The sequence below is a fragment of the Parus major genome, chromosome 1A, assembly GCF_001522545.3.
Source record: "Parus major isolate Abel chromosome 1A, Parus_major1.1, whole genome shotgun sequence".
Lineage (NCBI taxonomy): Eukaryota > Metazoa > Chordata > Aves > Passeriformes > Paridae > Parus > Parus major.
Genome location: NC_031773.1, coordinates 28453695 through 28471425, shown reverse-complemented (window position 1 = coordinate 28471425; position 17731 = coordinate 28453695). Strand labels below are relative to the sequence as shown.

The window sequence follows — 17731 nt, the reverse complement described above, 5'->3', positions numbered from 1 at the left end:
ACATAAATGAACAAGTAATGAGGCAACTTAGGCTTAATTACCAGTTTTTAGGTTGTCCACTCATAATTACTGACAAATTTCACAAAACTGCAAGTTCTAGCTCATTGGGCAGTCGTGAATACAAGAAATTAAAGTGGTTAGAGGAGTTGACCAATGTGCTAAACTTTCTGCTTTCCCTTGGTGATAAGTCTGAATCCAAACTAGCTGAGATACCACAGGGAAGTGTACATGGACATGTACATTCCTCAGGGGAAGGCATGTGCAATCTAGACAGTGAAGGTGATAAATGCAGAAATGAGAAAATGTACTACTTGGCATCCTGAGAACTCAGTGAATGGAAGGCAGGAGTTCACTGAGTCATGCATTTTGCATTGACAGTTATAATAATACAAAAGCAAAGTGTCATTTGGAGGCCAGTGGGAAGAAGAATGGATTGTGGAAGAGAAGGGATGGTTTAACAAACTGTTGATAATTCATTGAACAAACACAACAGCAAATGGGCTCCTGAAAGATTCCTTCTGCTAGAGGAACATGGAGAAGATTCCATGTCATCACAGTGTGTTAAATAATACTAAAGGGTAGTTGCATTATTAATACAGCAATGTAAATATAAGCAGGCCTTGCTAATAATTTTTTTCCCAGATGCTTACCAATGTAATATTTGATCACTTTATGCATACAAATACATAAAGAGTAGTCAAACTTGTAAGCGGTTTTGTAGGCTTCCCGTTTCATCTTCTTAGAAACCTGTGTTCTGAACAATATATATTATTTTAGCTACTGGGGGAATGTGGAAGTTGGATGGGAAGAGGAAGTGGTTGATGTAATTCAGCTGTAGATGAAATCCTACATAGGCAATAACTATCAAGATCTGGAACAACTAATCATCGGGTAATGTCTTGACTGTGACTCAGTCTATTGAATGAAAGGATTTAGGAAGATGAAGGATGATACGCTTCCCCAGAGAGATACCAATCACAAACTAATCAAAATATCCAGGGAAGCATCTAGCCAAGCAGAAATTAAATCTTCACTGGACTTTTCCAATTACACAGTTCTAGTCCAGATGTTCATGTTGCTGAAACATTTTTATTTCTGGAGGAAAATAAAGACAGGAGTCACCAGCATCATGGGATGTTTACTGCCTGTGACAGTTGCTGTCAGGAGGCAGGAGGAACATTCTGTTCTTGCCTGGGATCTGGGTGCCAATGTCTTAGGATGAAAGATGCGCAGAAAAAAGTTAGTGGATTTGTCTTTCTAGAAATCTTTTCAAGTGTGCTTAATATTCACCTAACCAGACAAATTTTTTAGAAGCCTCCAGGTAGCCTGGTGCAGATCTGCCCTTTACTGTTTGCCAGGATGCCTCCTCAGTGGGCAGTGGGAGTGGGCTGGCAAGAGAGTGGGCAAAAGAGGCATTTGTGGCAGCATTGGGAGAAGAAAAGACAGTGTGCACTGGCAAACTTATACCATTGCTGAAACCACCAGTGCCTGTCATGGTAAGTAAATACGGAGCCAGTGGTACTGGTGTGGATGAAGTGCCTGTGTGTTTTTGCCATGGTTGAGAAGAAAAAAAACCAAATGGTAGTACTCCAAATTAGAGCTTCAGTGCATCCTTTGGAAGAAGATGCCCAAATATGACAGGATCCTTCATGTATTAGAGAACACTAGTAGGAAAGTATTACTGTTCAATGATTTTAAGAAGAAATATCCCTTTTGAATGTTGTCAGTGAGAGCAGCAGTCCATAAGACATGCTTAAGCTTGTGCTTAGGTTATTCAGTTTAACAGGTTTTCAATTCAGTTTCAATTAATTCTTTTTGATTGGGCAGTTATTTGTTGGATTTTCTCTCTTTTCTCATAGTTTGATCATTCTATATAGACAGGTCCCTGATACCTGGAGGCATTATAACCTTGCTGACAAGGCTGCAGCAAAATGCTCGGATTGTTTATTTAGGGGAGCTCAATGGATGAGAGATAATTTTCTTAGCTGCATGATGGGCAAGTGTTGTGGTTGTGGAGGTGGGCATGTGAACTGTGCTTGAAATTTCTGGCACCCAGACAGGCTTTAAACATACACTCTGCTGCCATGTTCTAACCTTTGAGGAACAATCTTTGGGTGTGTGAAGATACATGGGAAAGGGTCAAGGGCCATCTGGGCAGAGCCATCTCTCACAGACCCAGAATTTCTAAGTTCTTCTTATTTCCAAGACTTTACGGAGAAGAACTGATTTTCTTGTTGAAATCAAGTATTTGTGATAGTGTCACTGATTAGAATGGTTTCATATGCAAAGACTTCCAAAGCCTGTTGGTGAAATTAAAAACTGGTTTTATGATTTCACACTAGGTTGATGTGTTCTTTTGATGCTGCTTCTGTGTATATTATTTTCTGTTTCTTTGAAGAATCAATTTCGTTGCCATTAATAAGGAGACTGGATTTAGTGGACATATTTTCTTCTAAGATAGAATGACAGCAATTTTGATATCTTTTGCCATTTCTGTGAACAGTCATAGTCTGCCTGTTGGGAACATGAGGATGTGTTAACAGTTCGTTACCATTGTGTGATCCTCAGGCATTGCTATACTGCATTTTTTCCTGTCACGTGTAGTCCTTAGGAACTTGAAATATATGGGGCAAGGGAAGGGCTGAATATTTGAATATTTCAGTTTTGTGTCATGGCCTGTAATGCACAGGAGGTGATATGTATGACTGGATGATTGACTTGTCTTGCCTAGATTCAAGATCTGCTAGTCCCTGGTAAAGAAGTATATAGAATTATTTCATGTACTTCTAGAAGAGCTTGTTTTGGGGAGAGGAAAGAGACACAGTGTTGAGCTTTTATGACTCTTTGTGAATCACACACTCTGGGTGTAGTGAGATGACTCTGGCTGAACTCCAGGCACCCCCCAAAGCTGCTCTCTCACTCCCCTCCACAGCTGTACAGGGAAGAGAAAATGTAACAAAGGATATGTGAGTTGAGATAAGGACTGGGAGAACACTTTGGATGCTTTTATCACACAAGATAGTTTATATTTTATAACATAATAACTAATATTTCTGAATTTCAAAAACCCTTTTTTTCCTGCTATACCCATTACTTATTTTTCATCAGTTCCAAGACTTTTTACATGCTGACCAAGTAATAAGAAAGAGCGACAAGTTAAAAATGAAAAGTAAAGTAGAAATGAAAATAAAAGGAATAATTCATAGAGGTCATTCAAACTAAAAAATAAATAAAATGAAAAGTCTTGTACTTTTAGATATTTTTATATTGTCTACAAATTATGGTCTATTTAAACAGAATAGATAAATCTCTCTGTGAAAGGATAATTGATTTGCATCTCTAAATCAATGATTAGCAAATTAGACCTCTAACATGTAATCTGGAACTTGAAAGTTGTAACCTACTCCTGTTATTTCATGATTATGCTTACTTGATGAGCCTTGACTGTGTCCTAAGCAACAGAGACAGACATCTGATTTTCTGTACCTAGCAGTTATGTTACTCAGCCTTTATACTTTGCATAATGTAATTGCAGTAATGGAACCATTAAATAAAAAAAAAAAAGGCAAGACAGTTTGCTGTGAAGATGTTTTATGCAAGTCTTAAACACTGAATAGGAGCTTTAGTGAGCAATCCAGTACAAGCTGTGTCAGCATGCTGTTGTAAAACCTGGTGCTGCCAGGGGGCAGGAATGGCACCAAGGCCATGGTACGACAAACACCGATCCTAGTGACATCCGTCTGCCATTTGATCATTGGAGACTTGATCCTGTTTTTGTTGGGGACTAAAAAAATATACAGCCATGAAAAGTCAGTTACTTAAATGTCAGTACAATAAAATTCATATACTTGAATATGTCTCAGCAGTAATGATAAAGAACTGGGATAATCAAGATTAAACAAATCCATAATGTTTAAATAACCGTGTGAGGTGACTAAACATCAAAGGACTGTGATAACAAATAACCATGTGGCTTCAGTGATCACCCTTCATCATGAAACGTTCCTCTTCAAGAAGCTAATTATGTATTAATGCCACTGGTGCTGCTCTCACAGCTCCATTTTCCTGTGCACCCCTGAAGTGTGTTGCAGGCAGTCTTTCTCCTTACACGTTCTTGGTGTAACTCTTCTGTACTCTTCTACCATCTCAGTAGCTACCTGTACTTCATATTGCTTCAACATGCTTCACCTTTCTACTTATGTGTGCTTTTATGGGTACTTTGTGGGTTTTTTCTCCTCTAATTTATTTTCTTATGATATCCAAGAGTCCTGTAGATGGGTTTAGAATATGCTTGCAGTATTCTCTATACTGAATCAGTATTTTAATTTTGAAATGGTGTTCTCTTTAAGAAAACATATCAATTCTATAAGCAGTGTGCCGACACATTTATACAAAATCACTGTGTTGTGTTGTTTTGTTCTGTTTTTTCCCTCTGAAGCGGTGTGTGTATTTGAAGGCAGAACCTACTTTGAAGGACAAAGAGAAACTGTGTATTCAAGCTCAGGGGACTGTGTTCTGTTTGAGTGCAAGGTAAGAATACTCTTGATGGAATAAAAATTCTTGCATGTTAGAAATATCAGTCATGCTGGAAGAAACTTTTGAAATACAGACAGGTGTTCCTTAGGAAGTGACTGAAAATGCATCTAATAGGTCCTGTGTTTATTTTGTCTGAGTTCCACATCAAATTTTTGCAAATAAATTTACTTTGCATAGCTGCTAGCTTTGATGATACAGCTTGACAATCAAGCAGCATTCTTTCTTCCCTAGGTGTCGTCCCCACCATCGGTAATGAAACAGCAGCAGATTACCTTATGTTTCCATCTGCAGTGTTATTGTTCAAAATTATGTGTTCAGGTATAAGAGATACACGAATGTAATGGGGACATAGTTTGGAATTCTGGATCATTCTTAGAGGAAAAAGAAGGAAAAAAGCTGGTACACTGGTATCTGGTATTTCTAGGGATGGAAATGGGGTAGGATAGGGGTTTTTATTTGTAAACAGAACATACCTGATGCTGAGTCAGTTTTGCCCTGCTGCATGAATAGAGCTGCTCTTCAGGACACAAATACACTTTAAGGGCAAAATATACCCCAGGGACAGCTGTGGGTTAAGAATTACACAAACTGATGCAGAGAGCTGTGGGATGTCTCTCCAGGGGGGGGATGGGGAAAAAAAAAACCTGTCTGGCTAGAGCTGCAGGCTGTGGGCTGGAGTTGAAAACCTGAACACACTTTTCTGGGGCAGAGAAAGAGATGAGCAACTCCTCTTGCCATGCAGCTGTCCATCAGACCAGTTTCTGGAAATCCCAGACATTTCCATACAATTGTTAAAAAAGCTTATCTTACAAAGAAGAGCTGGGAACTCTTGTCTAGTTGCTGTTGTTTTTAATCTTTATGAGCTTAATTCCTGCAGTAGGGGTTTTGAAACCCTTTTGAGAATGGAAAGGAGAAGCTGATCAGAAATAATTTTTGATTCAGCTGTAGGGGCTTTTTAGGGCTATGAGCTTTTATTTTCAACATGGCATCCAGGACATGAATTCTACGAGTAGTCAATGGATATAATTAACAAAGATCAAAAGTTACGTGACGTTGCCTTGTTTGCTGCTGACAATTGTGGTACTGTATTAAAAAAAAAAAGCCTCTGTTGGCTGGGCTAGTCTGTGTTTTGTTGATTTGACTTGTTTTCTGGTAGGCTGCCTCACTGTCTTGGTAGAAATAGTAAGCAGCAACTTCGGCTGACTGAAGTGTTGCTTTTTCAAGGACTGAAGTAAACACAGTTTCTGCTGAACAGCCTTGTGAATGATAATTCAGAGCATGAAATCCATATACTGTCACTTTTTTGGTCAGTTAGGAATTCATAGATGGGCATTATTTTTATTATTATTACCAGAGTTCTCATAAAAGGATATAATTAATGACTTCAAGTCAAGAGGAATTAATAGGAATGGCACAGGTACTGGTTTCATGCTTGAAGGCTTACAATGATGTTATCAAGGCAATGTATGGAATTTTTTCATTTTGTATGGATGTAATTAAAGGTGCCATGTTTTGTTTTATTGTCTGCTGCAGTTGTGCATGCTGTAGGCATGCACTTCTCTGAATATTATAAATAGGTAAATGAAAAATTATCTTCCAAATTAGAGTTTATAAAAGATTAAAGTGTGATTTTGGTGATAAAAGATTAAAGTGAATTTAAAGTGACTACCCTAATTGATGTTATTTCTATCAAAGGTTAATTTAGCTTATGGAATTGTTTGGTTTTGTTTGTTCTGGTGTACAGCACATCTCTGTCTGATTTGCTTCATTGTATTATAAGATTAAAGCTGGTTCCTCTCTCAAGATTGTTTAAGGGAAACTTTGAGCAGTAATTTTGATATTGGCCGTTGTGTACATGTTTCATCTTTATATTTCATGCTTAAAGAGGATTTAAAATTAAATGCAAGATGAATAACAATAGTAGTACACACATACATGCAATGGTATATGCATTGTTTTAGTCACTTTTCTTGCATGCAGAAATGCAAGGGTCCTGAGTTTATTGATGTCTTATTTTAACCACATTGCTTATTTTATTGCTTATAGAGGAACATGCTGCTGTTTGCCTTGTTTTCTTTCTGTGCCCTATCATAACTAGAGCACTGCAAGATGGATTATTTATGGCCCGAGGGAGCCTAAAGGTGCTGTACCCATGGTAGCCAGGTTGCTAAGGCAAGCATTTTGTGTGCCATACTGCAGCCACCGAGTGCTGAAGATACTTAGATACCATCTCGTAGTATTGTACCCTTCCTGATGCCTGATCCAAACTTAGCTGGGAAACCCTCTCTTCCCTCACAGGGACTCAGTGCCAGTTGCTTTCAGTGTTACTGCCACAGCAGTGAGATCAGAGATGTTCAAGCTGGATTTTACGTTCTGTACATATAACGAGCTTCTTTAGGGTATTCATTATGGGGACCCTTGACTCTGGAATCTGCTGCCTTAGTTTTTGAGAAATAATTGTAACACTTTCAGGCATTTCTGCTAAGAGAAACTTCTAAGGCAAATTACTTGACAGCTAGGATAAGAGAAGAATGAGAATTTTTGCCATACTTCTGCTTGCTTGAGAAGGTTTGGGTATAGGAGAGTTCCTGATGCTTCTATTGTGCTGTGTTGTCCTCTCAAATGGTTTTTGAGGCTACCTGGATTTTGGCCTAGGCATGGGTTTTTTGTACATTATTATGCTGAAACTCCACTAAAGTTAGAACTTCCTTTATTTCCTATCTCACAGTATTAATCAATTACCTCAATTTAACAGGACCACAAAATGCAGAGAATTCCAAAAGACAGCTGTACAGCTTTGAACTGCCCAGAATCTCAACAGATCCCCTTATCTCACAGTTGCTGCAAAGTCTGTAAAGGTAAGGTAATATCAGGATATATGTATAAGCTCAGTGTAATCTTTCATTCTTATAGATTACAAATACTTTTTTTTTTTTTTCTGATAATTTTGAATAGGACAGTCCTATGCACAATGATCACTGTAGATCTTTGGAAGCTGAATAAGTAACAACTGCACTGTGACATCTGAAAATTGTTTGTAAAATGTTTAGTAATGTGAATTCTGTGAAACAAGATTTTGTGTTTTTATTCCAGCCAAAATTTTGGTGGAAAGTCTAAGAAATAATATATATATATATATATATATATTTAGTGATTTTTCTGCCCTTCACTATCTCCAGTGTCCAAATTAAATAGACTGGAGAAATATTCATGTTTGCCAGCATCTTTCTGGGGTGCTTTGAGAAATCTCTCTCAGAGAACTGTTTGTGCTATGTAGTTGTTCAAGTACCTGGGTAACTTGTTCACCTCTCTGGGGTTGAACATAGTCTACATCTATAAGCAGAAACTTTGGGAAATATTTTTGTATGCTGTGCACCTTTGCATATTGCACCCAGTCTGATCCTTGCCAAAGGAGATGTAGGAAGTGCTCTGAGTCCTTGGCCCACCCTTTTGATCTGGACTAACACTGGTACCTTCAAATCTATTAACATTTGCATCTTCAAGCAGCTACATCTGTTTCTTCTACAGCTAAATAAGATAAATTGATACTTGGCATAGAGGAATGTGTTGATACTTGGCATGAAGGAATGTGTTAGGCTCTTGGACTGATTTTAGGTAGACATCAGTGATGATTGCAGCTCTGGCTATTTCTGTGCTGCTCAGCACAAACATGAAGGATATGATTAATGGCATCAAGCAGAGCGATAAGAAAGTAGAAGAAAAGAACTTAAGACAGGTCTTCAAGTCTGTCACAGCCCAAAAGGATTTTTTAATGATAATTTTCTATAAAATCTTCACTGGCTTAGAGAAAAGGATTCTATGTTTCTTGTGCCTGTTATACCTAGAAGATTTTAATATATGTCAATTGATTGCTTTCTGAATATTTTCAGTCCTCCCTGAACTATGCTAGCTTGGCTTCTCATGAGGTGAGGAGCTTATTCTTTAAACCAGAAGCTGCTGTAGGCTATTATTCAGTAGCATGTGTTTTGTTTACTAATACAGCTGCTGTATGAGTGTTGCAATCTTAACAATAATAATCAGTATGAAAGCCCTCATGCCTTCTGGATGACATGTATTTTAGTTGTTAATGTCAAAATCTGATGCAATCCAATACAGGCCAGGAAATCCAGAAGTAAGCCTCGTGCTTTCCCATGAACTCAGGATTCAATGAGGGCAGCAAAAAGGCAAAAAGTTGATGTTGCCATGGCCAGACGTTGCTCTTGACGCACATGGTTCTGCTGACATCAAGGGGTGTTGGAGACCCTTTAGCACAGTCAAAGTGTAGAAAGTTTAGCTCCATAAAGTCCTGTGTTAGATGTCATCACTGTGGTAGCTGTGGTGAATGATAATATCTAAGTAACATTACCTAAGTATATCTTTAGGTTAGAGAAACGACCCACAGCAGGAGGAAAAAAACCATTAGTCTGTCATATCACAACAGGTCTGTGATGTTTCTATCATAAACATGTCATTGGGTCTCAGTACTAAAACATTTTGTCTTTATGGGATATTGTGCTTCCTTGTCTTTTGCTTCATCCCTGTTGCTTCATACTGTGCCTGAGCTGTCCAGGTGCAAAATACTTCTTTGACATGACCTCCAAGCATCTCTGCTGCCACTGTCCTGCTTGGAGTCCTTGCTTAACTAAGCTTCTGTGAGGTTAGGGTTAGAAGCTCTTTTATGGCAAAATATGAATTGGAACCAGGTGGGATGATGAAACTAATAATCTTTACTGCCAAAAAATACCTTTTTGCTATTTTGCAAGAGGCTTGTGTTGCAGCCTGATGCCAGCTTGCATTCTGGAGCTGTTGCTGTTACACCAGTCCTGGTTCCCTGAGCCTGGCCCACGTTCCCAAGGTCTCCTGTGGTTTTGAGAGAAGAAAGTAATTATTGGAAAGCACTACTGCTGCTTGATCAATTAATACTTCAGTGAAAGAAGGAAACTTGAAACAAACAGAATTAATGAGAAAAAAGGGAAGGAGACAAGCTCCACACCTTTACATACAGGTCTGGGAACTGTGGAAGCTTCAAGTCAGTTTCTAGAACCAGCCAATGTTGTTCAACAATGTCAAATCATTACATTTCATGAGAGAAAACAGAAAAAAATTAAATAGAAACCTACAGAGTTGAAAGGTTAAATCTAAATTTTACAGCCTGGAAAAGAACTTCATTACCTTAAAAATTTATAATTAGGGTGCAAAATGGCCACACTCAGGAAAAATGGAAGAGAAAAAATTAGGAAATTTGGATGCTAACAGGTGAGATTTAAAAATAAAATTCTCTGTAATGGAAAGAATGATGCAATAAGGGAAGAGTATTCACTTAGTGGAGGGAGGGATGAGATAAGGGGAAAGTAAAAGAAAACAAGTCAATGTTAATCAAAGACTTTTGGTTAAATATAGAAGGATTTTATAAATACACCTGGGAACAAAAAGTGCTAAAAGTAATATCACTAGTAAATGAGATGCTGAATGTCTAAGCTGTTAAGCTCTTTTATAAATGTACAAACAAACAAAAAAGAAAATGACAAGAACTATATAATTAAGACATGTCCTGTAAAAGTAATTAACAATGACAAGGAGACAGTAAGGGGATTTAAGCAAGCCTCCTATCCAGCTGCTTCAGATCAGTGCTATAACCTGAAATTGAATTGAAGACCCAAAGACTGTCTGTTCTGGTGGCCTTTACTACTCCTCTCATCCATTTCATGCTTGGTACAATTTATTTTTCTGTATCTCACAGACAATAGAAAGGTATTCTTTGACCTAACTGAGAAAAAGATAGGACTGTCTTTGACAGGTATGTTTTGTAATCCCTGGATTCTTTTTAACCCTCAATCATGCTTGTTTCTGTACAGGCCATGACTTTTGCACTGAAGGACATAACTGTATGGAGCATTCTGTCTGCCGAAACCTAGAGGACAGAGCAGTCTGTAGCTGCCGGGATGGCTTCCGAGCCCTTCGAGAGGACAATGCCTACTGTGAAGGTGATGCCTTGTACACAGGCTTAGCACTTCTGTATAAATTGTTTATGATGTATATCACCTGTGGGATGAGCGAGTTCATTGTATCGAATGCCTATCCATTTATGAATCAATACAATGTGCAGCATGTTGATCAACTAAAATAATAACTCCAATTAAGTTCTTTAAAAGAAAATTTTAAAAAAATCTGATCAGCACGGAGGTGACCAGTTAATATGGCTGAGGTCTTGAATTAGAAGCAGGCTTCCATAGGAAAATTTGCCCTTTTTTTGTGGTATTTAGATACTTGGGCAATCTAAATTCAGCCATTTGAAAAATATTAGTGTAACATTTAGTTTCTCTTTTCCCTGCTGCATGTTCCTATTCTCTCTCTCCAGGAAGTAGGAAATGCTATAGACTAGATTTTAGTATTGTTAATCACACTGAGTAAGGATTTGAGTTGCTCTATTGGTACAACAAGATATTAATTATTATGATATTGATTATGATTATGATATTAATCCGAAGAGAATCATCTATACAATCTAGCATCATCAGGTGAAAGGAAGCAGCTCCAGCAGTGAAAGACAAAGTCCTCTGCAGTCTCAGTGTTTGTGCTAACTGTTGCTCATGAAAACCCCAATTCTGTCAACACAAAACACCAGTTTGCTGTCAGGCCACTCTTACCCTAAAGCTTAAGTGTTGGCAGCAGGATGGGCTTTGACTAATAAGCAGTTCTGTTCAGATTACATTGAAAGTCAAGCATCTGTGAGTAGATGTAGTTTAAGGTACTCTGCAGTCCCACCTAATTACCTGCATTATTCTCTGGTGATGCACAATAAATGGGATAAATTGAGGCCTTTTAAGATTGTTCCTTTGGCTGAACTCTGCCGAAGTTAATGCCTGCAGCTTGCTTGAGTTAGTAGCTGCATTAGTGTCAGTGGGAATGCTCGTCTGTAGACTTGCCTTTGAGAATTTGTGGCTGTTTTCAGGAAAGGAGCATATAATTAATTCAGCTCTATATACATCTCTACTTAATTTTTATGGTAAGCCCTCTGATGTAAGCTGATTTTGAGAAGAAGAACTAAAAATCTTATAGAAGCAAATCCCTTGCCCCTCATCATGTTCCAGGAGGTATCTGACATCAGGACCTGCTGTGAAACTTGTAGCATCAACCACTTTTTATCCCACAGTCCCTGGAAACTACTGTGGCTTAGGATGTGGATCTGTGTTTCTGGGAACTCATCAGATATTCCCTACCTGAGGGAGCCACTGGAGCAATGGATCATGAATTTAGGGGCTTTAAGAGTTGTTTTTTTGTTCTACAGCTCTATTGTTTCTCTGCCAAATGAAAACAAAAAAACAAATTACACTTTCTTAGTGATCTCCATGTCTCTCACATTAGAGTCTGTTGCTTTATATGTAATTTTTCAGGCATGCCATAAGCAAAAAAAGGAAAAACTTTATTATCAGCACTGTGGGTGAAATGTTTGATGAGGACACAGTAGATTATCATATGTGAAGCCGATACATTCTTCTAATAAGAGGATTTACTAGTTTGTGCAGTACCTGATTTCAATATCACAATTTTTGGAGCAGATTTCTTGGCCCAATTGTTTCTGCATGGGCAAATTACATTGGTTCTGGGTGGTAGTTATGAATCTGCTTAACTTCTTTCAGAGAACATGCATAAGTGAATAAAAGATCGGGACATGGTATTTACATAAAAATATTAATTTTGCTTGTTACATTTGAAGGCATTGAATTATTACTTGATGTTCCTGATACAGGAACATTTGCTCATGTCGAAGGTCATGGGAGCAAGTTGCACCAGGAAGATGTGCTCACATGAGCAAAGCTCAGGAGATTGGGTCACTTCCCAAGAGATTGTCCCTGCCAGAGGTGAAGCTGCCTCAACAGGCAAACCAGCCTGGCTTTGCTGTGCTGTAGCTGCAGTGCTGGCACCATGTTTGAGCACAGCTCCAGACCTGGTCCTGGCTGTCCATCCCTGACTGACTGTGAGGGTCATGTGCTGGAAGGATGGGAAGTAAGGCTACAGATTAAAACATTAGGATTGTTTATGTGGAAGGGACAGGGGACTAAAATACCCATGTTTCTTCGGAGTTGTACTTTTATTACTTTATCCCTTTTCCAGTTCAAATGTCTCTTTGAGCAGAGGTTTTTATTTCTGGAAAGAAACTCTTCCTTTATATACTAAACTAACAGCAAAAGGCACAATAGCGTAACACCAAGTCTTTTCAGAGTCCTGTGCCTCATCTTGAAAGGCTGGAATGGTCCCAAGCTCCCTTTCTCAGTGGATGCCCTTTCTTCACTCTTCTATTATTCTGTCTTTAATTGCAAGCAATGCCAGGCATAGAAATGTTGAGTTAACACAAAGCCTTGCAGAGAAGGCTTTTTGTAATGGCTAGAGGCATAGATATGAGATCTGTTTGTGTGTTTGCAATGCACAAACTTCAGATATACTGCAAAATTGGATGTCATTGGCTCTGTGTTAGAGACAAGTTTCACTAAACACAATCCTGATTTGTGCTCTAGCACTATCAAAATTGAAAGAACAAACAGAAGTAATGATGCTCCCATTTGCAGAACTTCTCCTTAAGGAGAAGAACAAAAATAAAACCACTTAAATCTGGTTTCAGTGTGGGTCTGGAAAAGCTGCATAAATTTTACCTGAATGATGGAAGAGTTTGGCTTCTGTCCTAGGATGTACCACTGCTTTTCCAAAGCTATGTGATGTCTCTAGATACTTTTATGGTGGATAACTTCCTGCTATATTATAATAATATTCGTTAATATTTACATCACATTTAGCTTTCCCTCAGAGTACTGTATAAAGCAATACTTAAAGAATTGGTATTTCTTAATCTGCATGCTATACATGGAAGCCTTCCATGGAACATATTCCAAATTCTTTTAAATCTGTTTTCTGCCTCAGGCTATTATGCAGATTGAGATACTTTGTGGGCAGGTTGTGTATGGATTATGCTGTGCTGCCCAGGTGTAGTTGCTTTTAATACAGCATCCTACCTAACATCAACAGCTTACTAAAACAGGTGTTCTGGTGACGTGGAATTAGTTTTTCCCAAGGGCACATCTGCAGTACTCTCAAATTGAAGATTACCCTCTGGAATATATTTCAAAGAGTGTTCAATACCCAGTGCTTTTATGATGGTGGAGTTATGCTGAAAAGGCTTTTCAGGATAAAGGTTGTGACTCTTGGCTTCCAAGGTAATCTGATGCATCTAGAGGAGCATATTTTAACTATCTCTGTGCAAAATCTGATTTCAGTTCAGAAGTACTGCCAAGGATTGCTGATTAAATAGAGAGCAGAGGAAGCTTAAGAAAAAAAGACAGGAGAATACAGTAATCTTTGTGGAGATCAAGAGAGAACATGACCTGAGAAAACTGTGTTATTTACTTCTTTATCAAGAGGATTTTGCCTGATGCAGAGACTATTTTACATCCCATATCTATCTTGGCTGTGACAATTTCTTTTGTAAATTTCTTTGTAGCAGCCTATATGGTGCTGTGGTTTAGGTTTGTGATGTTATTCTCAGTAGTGAAAACAGGAGTACAGTGTGGCTGTTTCTCAGAGATTGATTGGACATCAGTCTGCTGGAAAGCATTTTGAGTTCTTTTTTTTCCCTATCTCCCTTCACTTATTAAATGGCCTTTATATCAACTCATGAGTGTTTTTTCTCACTTTTGCTCTTTTCATTAATCACTCCATCCCATTGAAGGGTTGAGCAAGAAAGTAATTGCTGGGTGCTAAATTGCTGACCAGGTTCAGCCCTCTACACATCACAAATTTATGTTATGGGTATGTGGGTAGTAATGTTTGTTTTTTGATATTTGGAAATTCAGTTGTGCTATTTACACAGTATACAACATAGCTAACTTAGAAAAATTTTTTTTTGTGAAACAATTTTCCATTTATATTTTAATTCATTCTTTTTCCTCACTAACTCTTCTAGTTTCTCTGCTGTTGTCATGTTTGTCCCAGTTTCAAGTGTAGCAGATGAAATTAGACCAAAGACTGAATGACTTTGTCTGGATTTGAGAATTACATCAGCTTCACTGATGATTGTCCCTCGAGGGGAGAAGGTTTTCAGTTGAGAAATCTGCTTTTGAATGAGCTGGCTTGATTTGGAATCATTGTCAGTGGAGGGGGAAGTAAGCAGTCTTAGACAAAAAATTGCCTCTTTCCAGAGATTTCTGAAGCATGTCAGAAATGACACTTGGTTAGATCTTATCAGGTGTCCTTTAGCTCACAGTTGTGTTATTATTCTGTTTGGAAAGATTTACTAATTTATCCCTGTGTATGCTTAAAAATACTAATGCATTATTTAACCCTCTTCCCCAACAATATGAATATTGCACTTTTTCACATACCTAATTAGTACAATCTGTTGTTAATCTTGTTAATCTTGTTGGTTTGAACTACTGGATTACAAATTAAGTACATTTTCAAAATTAATCTGACTTCCATGGATTGTAATGAGGAGAAGAAATCCTATAAGGGATAAATAGTGATAATAAAATTTCAGTGGGATAGTTTGTATGTGTACCAGTTGTAGGATGAGATTCAGTGTTACTTGATGTTATTTACTGCAACGTTTATTATGTTCAGAGTGATTCTATCATCCAGCCATAGCCAGAAATGAAAATGATGTTACTACAATTAAGAAAAACCAAACAGCTGAAACGAATCATATAAAGGGAGCTTCTTGAAAACTCTTTTAAACTTTTCTACTAGTATCTGGTAAGGAGAGGTTTTATTGCACTGAGAGCAGCCTTTTTCCACTAGCAATAAAAACATTGGATGTAATTTGTCTTCAGATAAGAAACTGAGGTGAAATTTTCTGTACAAATTAAGTAGACCTGCAGGCGAAAGGGAAAAGAAAATAAAGCCCTAGTTTTGTTCTTATTTTACTTTTGGTCCAGTTTTCACTGTTAGCTGGGAGGTGACTACTGAAAAGATTAGGTGCTTTCACTGTGTGAAAAGTACCCACAGCCAAATGGTTGGGTTTCTTTTGTAACTGTTAAAACCTCAGTCTAAAAGTGTGACACGTCTTAACAATGCATAAAGGCTGGATTTCCAAGAGTTGTAACAAAGAAATGCCTTGCATTAAGGCAAACTGAATTTAAAATAAATATTCTTTCATGAAGCGTGCAAAGCAATAGCAGCCACAGTGTTTGTGTCTGTTATGGTACTCATAACCAGTTTGGCACAGTTTGAGAGACACCTGAGTTGTGATATCAGCACTCTTCTGTGAAAGAGGCAATAATCTACCAGGTAGCTCACAGGAATATGCTGCATGGTTTAGACCCAAATACAGTCTAACCCACACAGGGGGCTTTACCACTGCTTACAGGTACTGTCTTTACTGTCTTCCAATAGGGAGTTTTAAAATCACCGTTGCAATACAATCTTGAGAAGAACCCAAGAGATATTTGTAGTCACTGTATAAACATATTAATGCTCCTTATTACCCTTTTAAAATAGGGAACAAAACAACAAAAACACGATGAGTGGCAAGTATTTGAAATTCTTGACATTCACAGCTCAAAATGATGAGAAGTTGTCATACTTAGATAAGAAAGGAAAAATATTATTTTACCATTCAGATTTAAAGACCTATTTCTAACTAAGTGCAGTGCTGAAGAGGGTTGGATCACGAGCTGGAGTGCCAGTAAGTTGTTCTGATTTTCAGAATTGACTAATTAGTCATATACAACATCCTTTTTATTCTCAGTATGCAACTGTATCAGACTAGTTATTTAGAGCCTAAGGAAAGGCCCCCTGGGATGCTTTCATGTCTGACAAATAACTGTGTATAATTACTTGTTTTGTCACGTATACACAACTATATGAATTAATTATAAGATATTAAATAGTAAGAAGATGCAGTTTTCCAAGTAAAATATTCCATGATTGCAGACAGTATTTGTTTTCAAAATTGTCCTGTGATATGTATTTTTAAATCTACATCGTGTGAGTGGAGTCCAGTGATGTTTTCACAAGACTGAGATAAAGACTTCAATTTCTTCCAAGAGTCTCACATTCACAAGTAGCTGTTGAACAATATCTCCTCCTGCATGTTTTAACAAGGACAGTTTTATCTCAACAGTCTGTCTTCCTTTCCAAAAACTGGGGCAAGTTGAAATAAAAACAACTCTTTGTACTGTTAAAAATGATATTTCTGAAATGCTGTAATGTTGAATTTTGTCCTTGCAAAGCTATATAGAACTTTCGTCAAGGAATGTAGACCTTGAGTGCTTGGCTTTTATTTCATGTATTTTTTGTCCTGATGGCCTCCTCACAGGCTGCAGAAGATGGACAGAGAAATCATGAACTTAGGCAAAGATCAGAGATTTCAAATAGAATGAAGGGAAAAGCACCAAGATGTGGACAATATGTGTTATCTCTGCAGTTTAGTTATGGGCTAGTAAAGAGCACACCCTGTGTGAAGAACCAACAGTTCAAATTTATTTTTAATGCTTTACCAGTCTAGTCAAATTATAAAAACATCTTACTTTATTTACAAGACTGCTAACTGACAGTGGTAATCCAACTCACCCAGTTTCTCTACAGGTCTATGAATAATTCAATAAAAATCAATATACACTGCCCAATTCTTCTTGCCCTCCCTATGCATTGCTACATGACTTGCTAGTGACCAAGTTCTTTTTTGGGACCAGCATCGTGGGGATAATGGAAAGTTATTTTACTCTTTTCTTCTTGGTCTTTGTGTATGCTTGAGGTAATTTTTGTATGCTTTAATTCAGTATGAGGGGTATGTTCTTATAGTTGATTCACAGGGCTAGATTAATTGTGACTCCTTAGATTGTAGTGCTTTTCTCTTTGTAGGAGGAGAGACACACAGGTCTAGAAAGACAGACAAAAATAAAAATAATAAAAGTCCCCAAGAGCAAAAAACAATTTTGGACATAGATTGTATACATGTTACCTCTTGATAATTTTGCTGTTGGAGCCAGGCTTTTTACTGGCTGTTGGTAGCACCAAAGGCACAGGATATAAAGAGAAGAAAAAGTTGAAAATTATCTATAGAGGGTAAGTGTGATAACAGCTATGGTGGTGCTGTCAGCTGGAATAAACAACGTGGGGCACTGTGAAAAAATGCACAATTTTGACTGAAGTTGATGGTTATATCCTTTGTGGAATATGTCAGTTGGAGAAACTGCTGCAGTGG

At 37.8% G+C, this 17731-nt stretch overlaps 1 protein-coding gene across 1 annotated transcript in view; it reads left to right on the top strand.

Annotated features, from left to right (window-relative positions):
* The window catches only part of NELL2 (neural EGFL like 2), a 133331-nt gene that overhangs the window by 48994 nt on the left and 66606 nt on the right, over positions 1-17731 (top strand). Inside the window, exons 10-12 of the mRNA XM_015628578.3 lie at positions 4439-4530; positions 7292-7394; positions 10392-10520. Coding sequence (XP_015484064.1) covers positions 4439-4530; positions 7292-7394; positions 10392-10520 — 324 coding nt within the window. The remainder of the gene's footprint in view (positions 1-4438; positions 4531-7291; positions 7395-10391; positions 10521-17731) is intronic.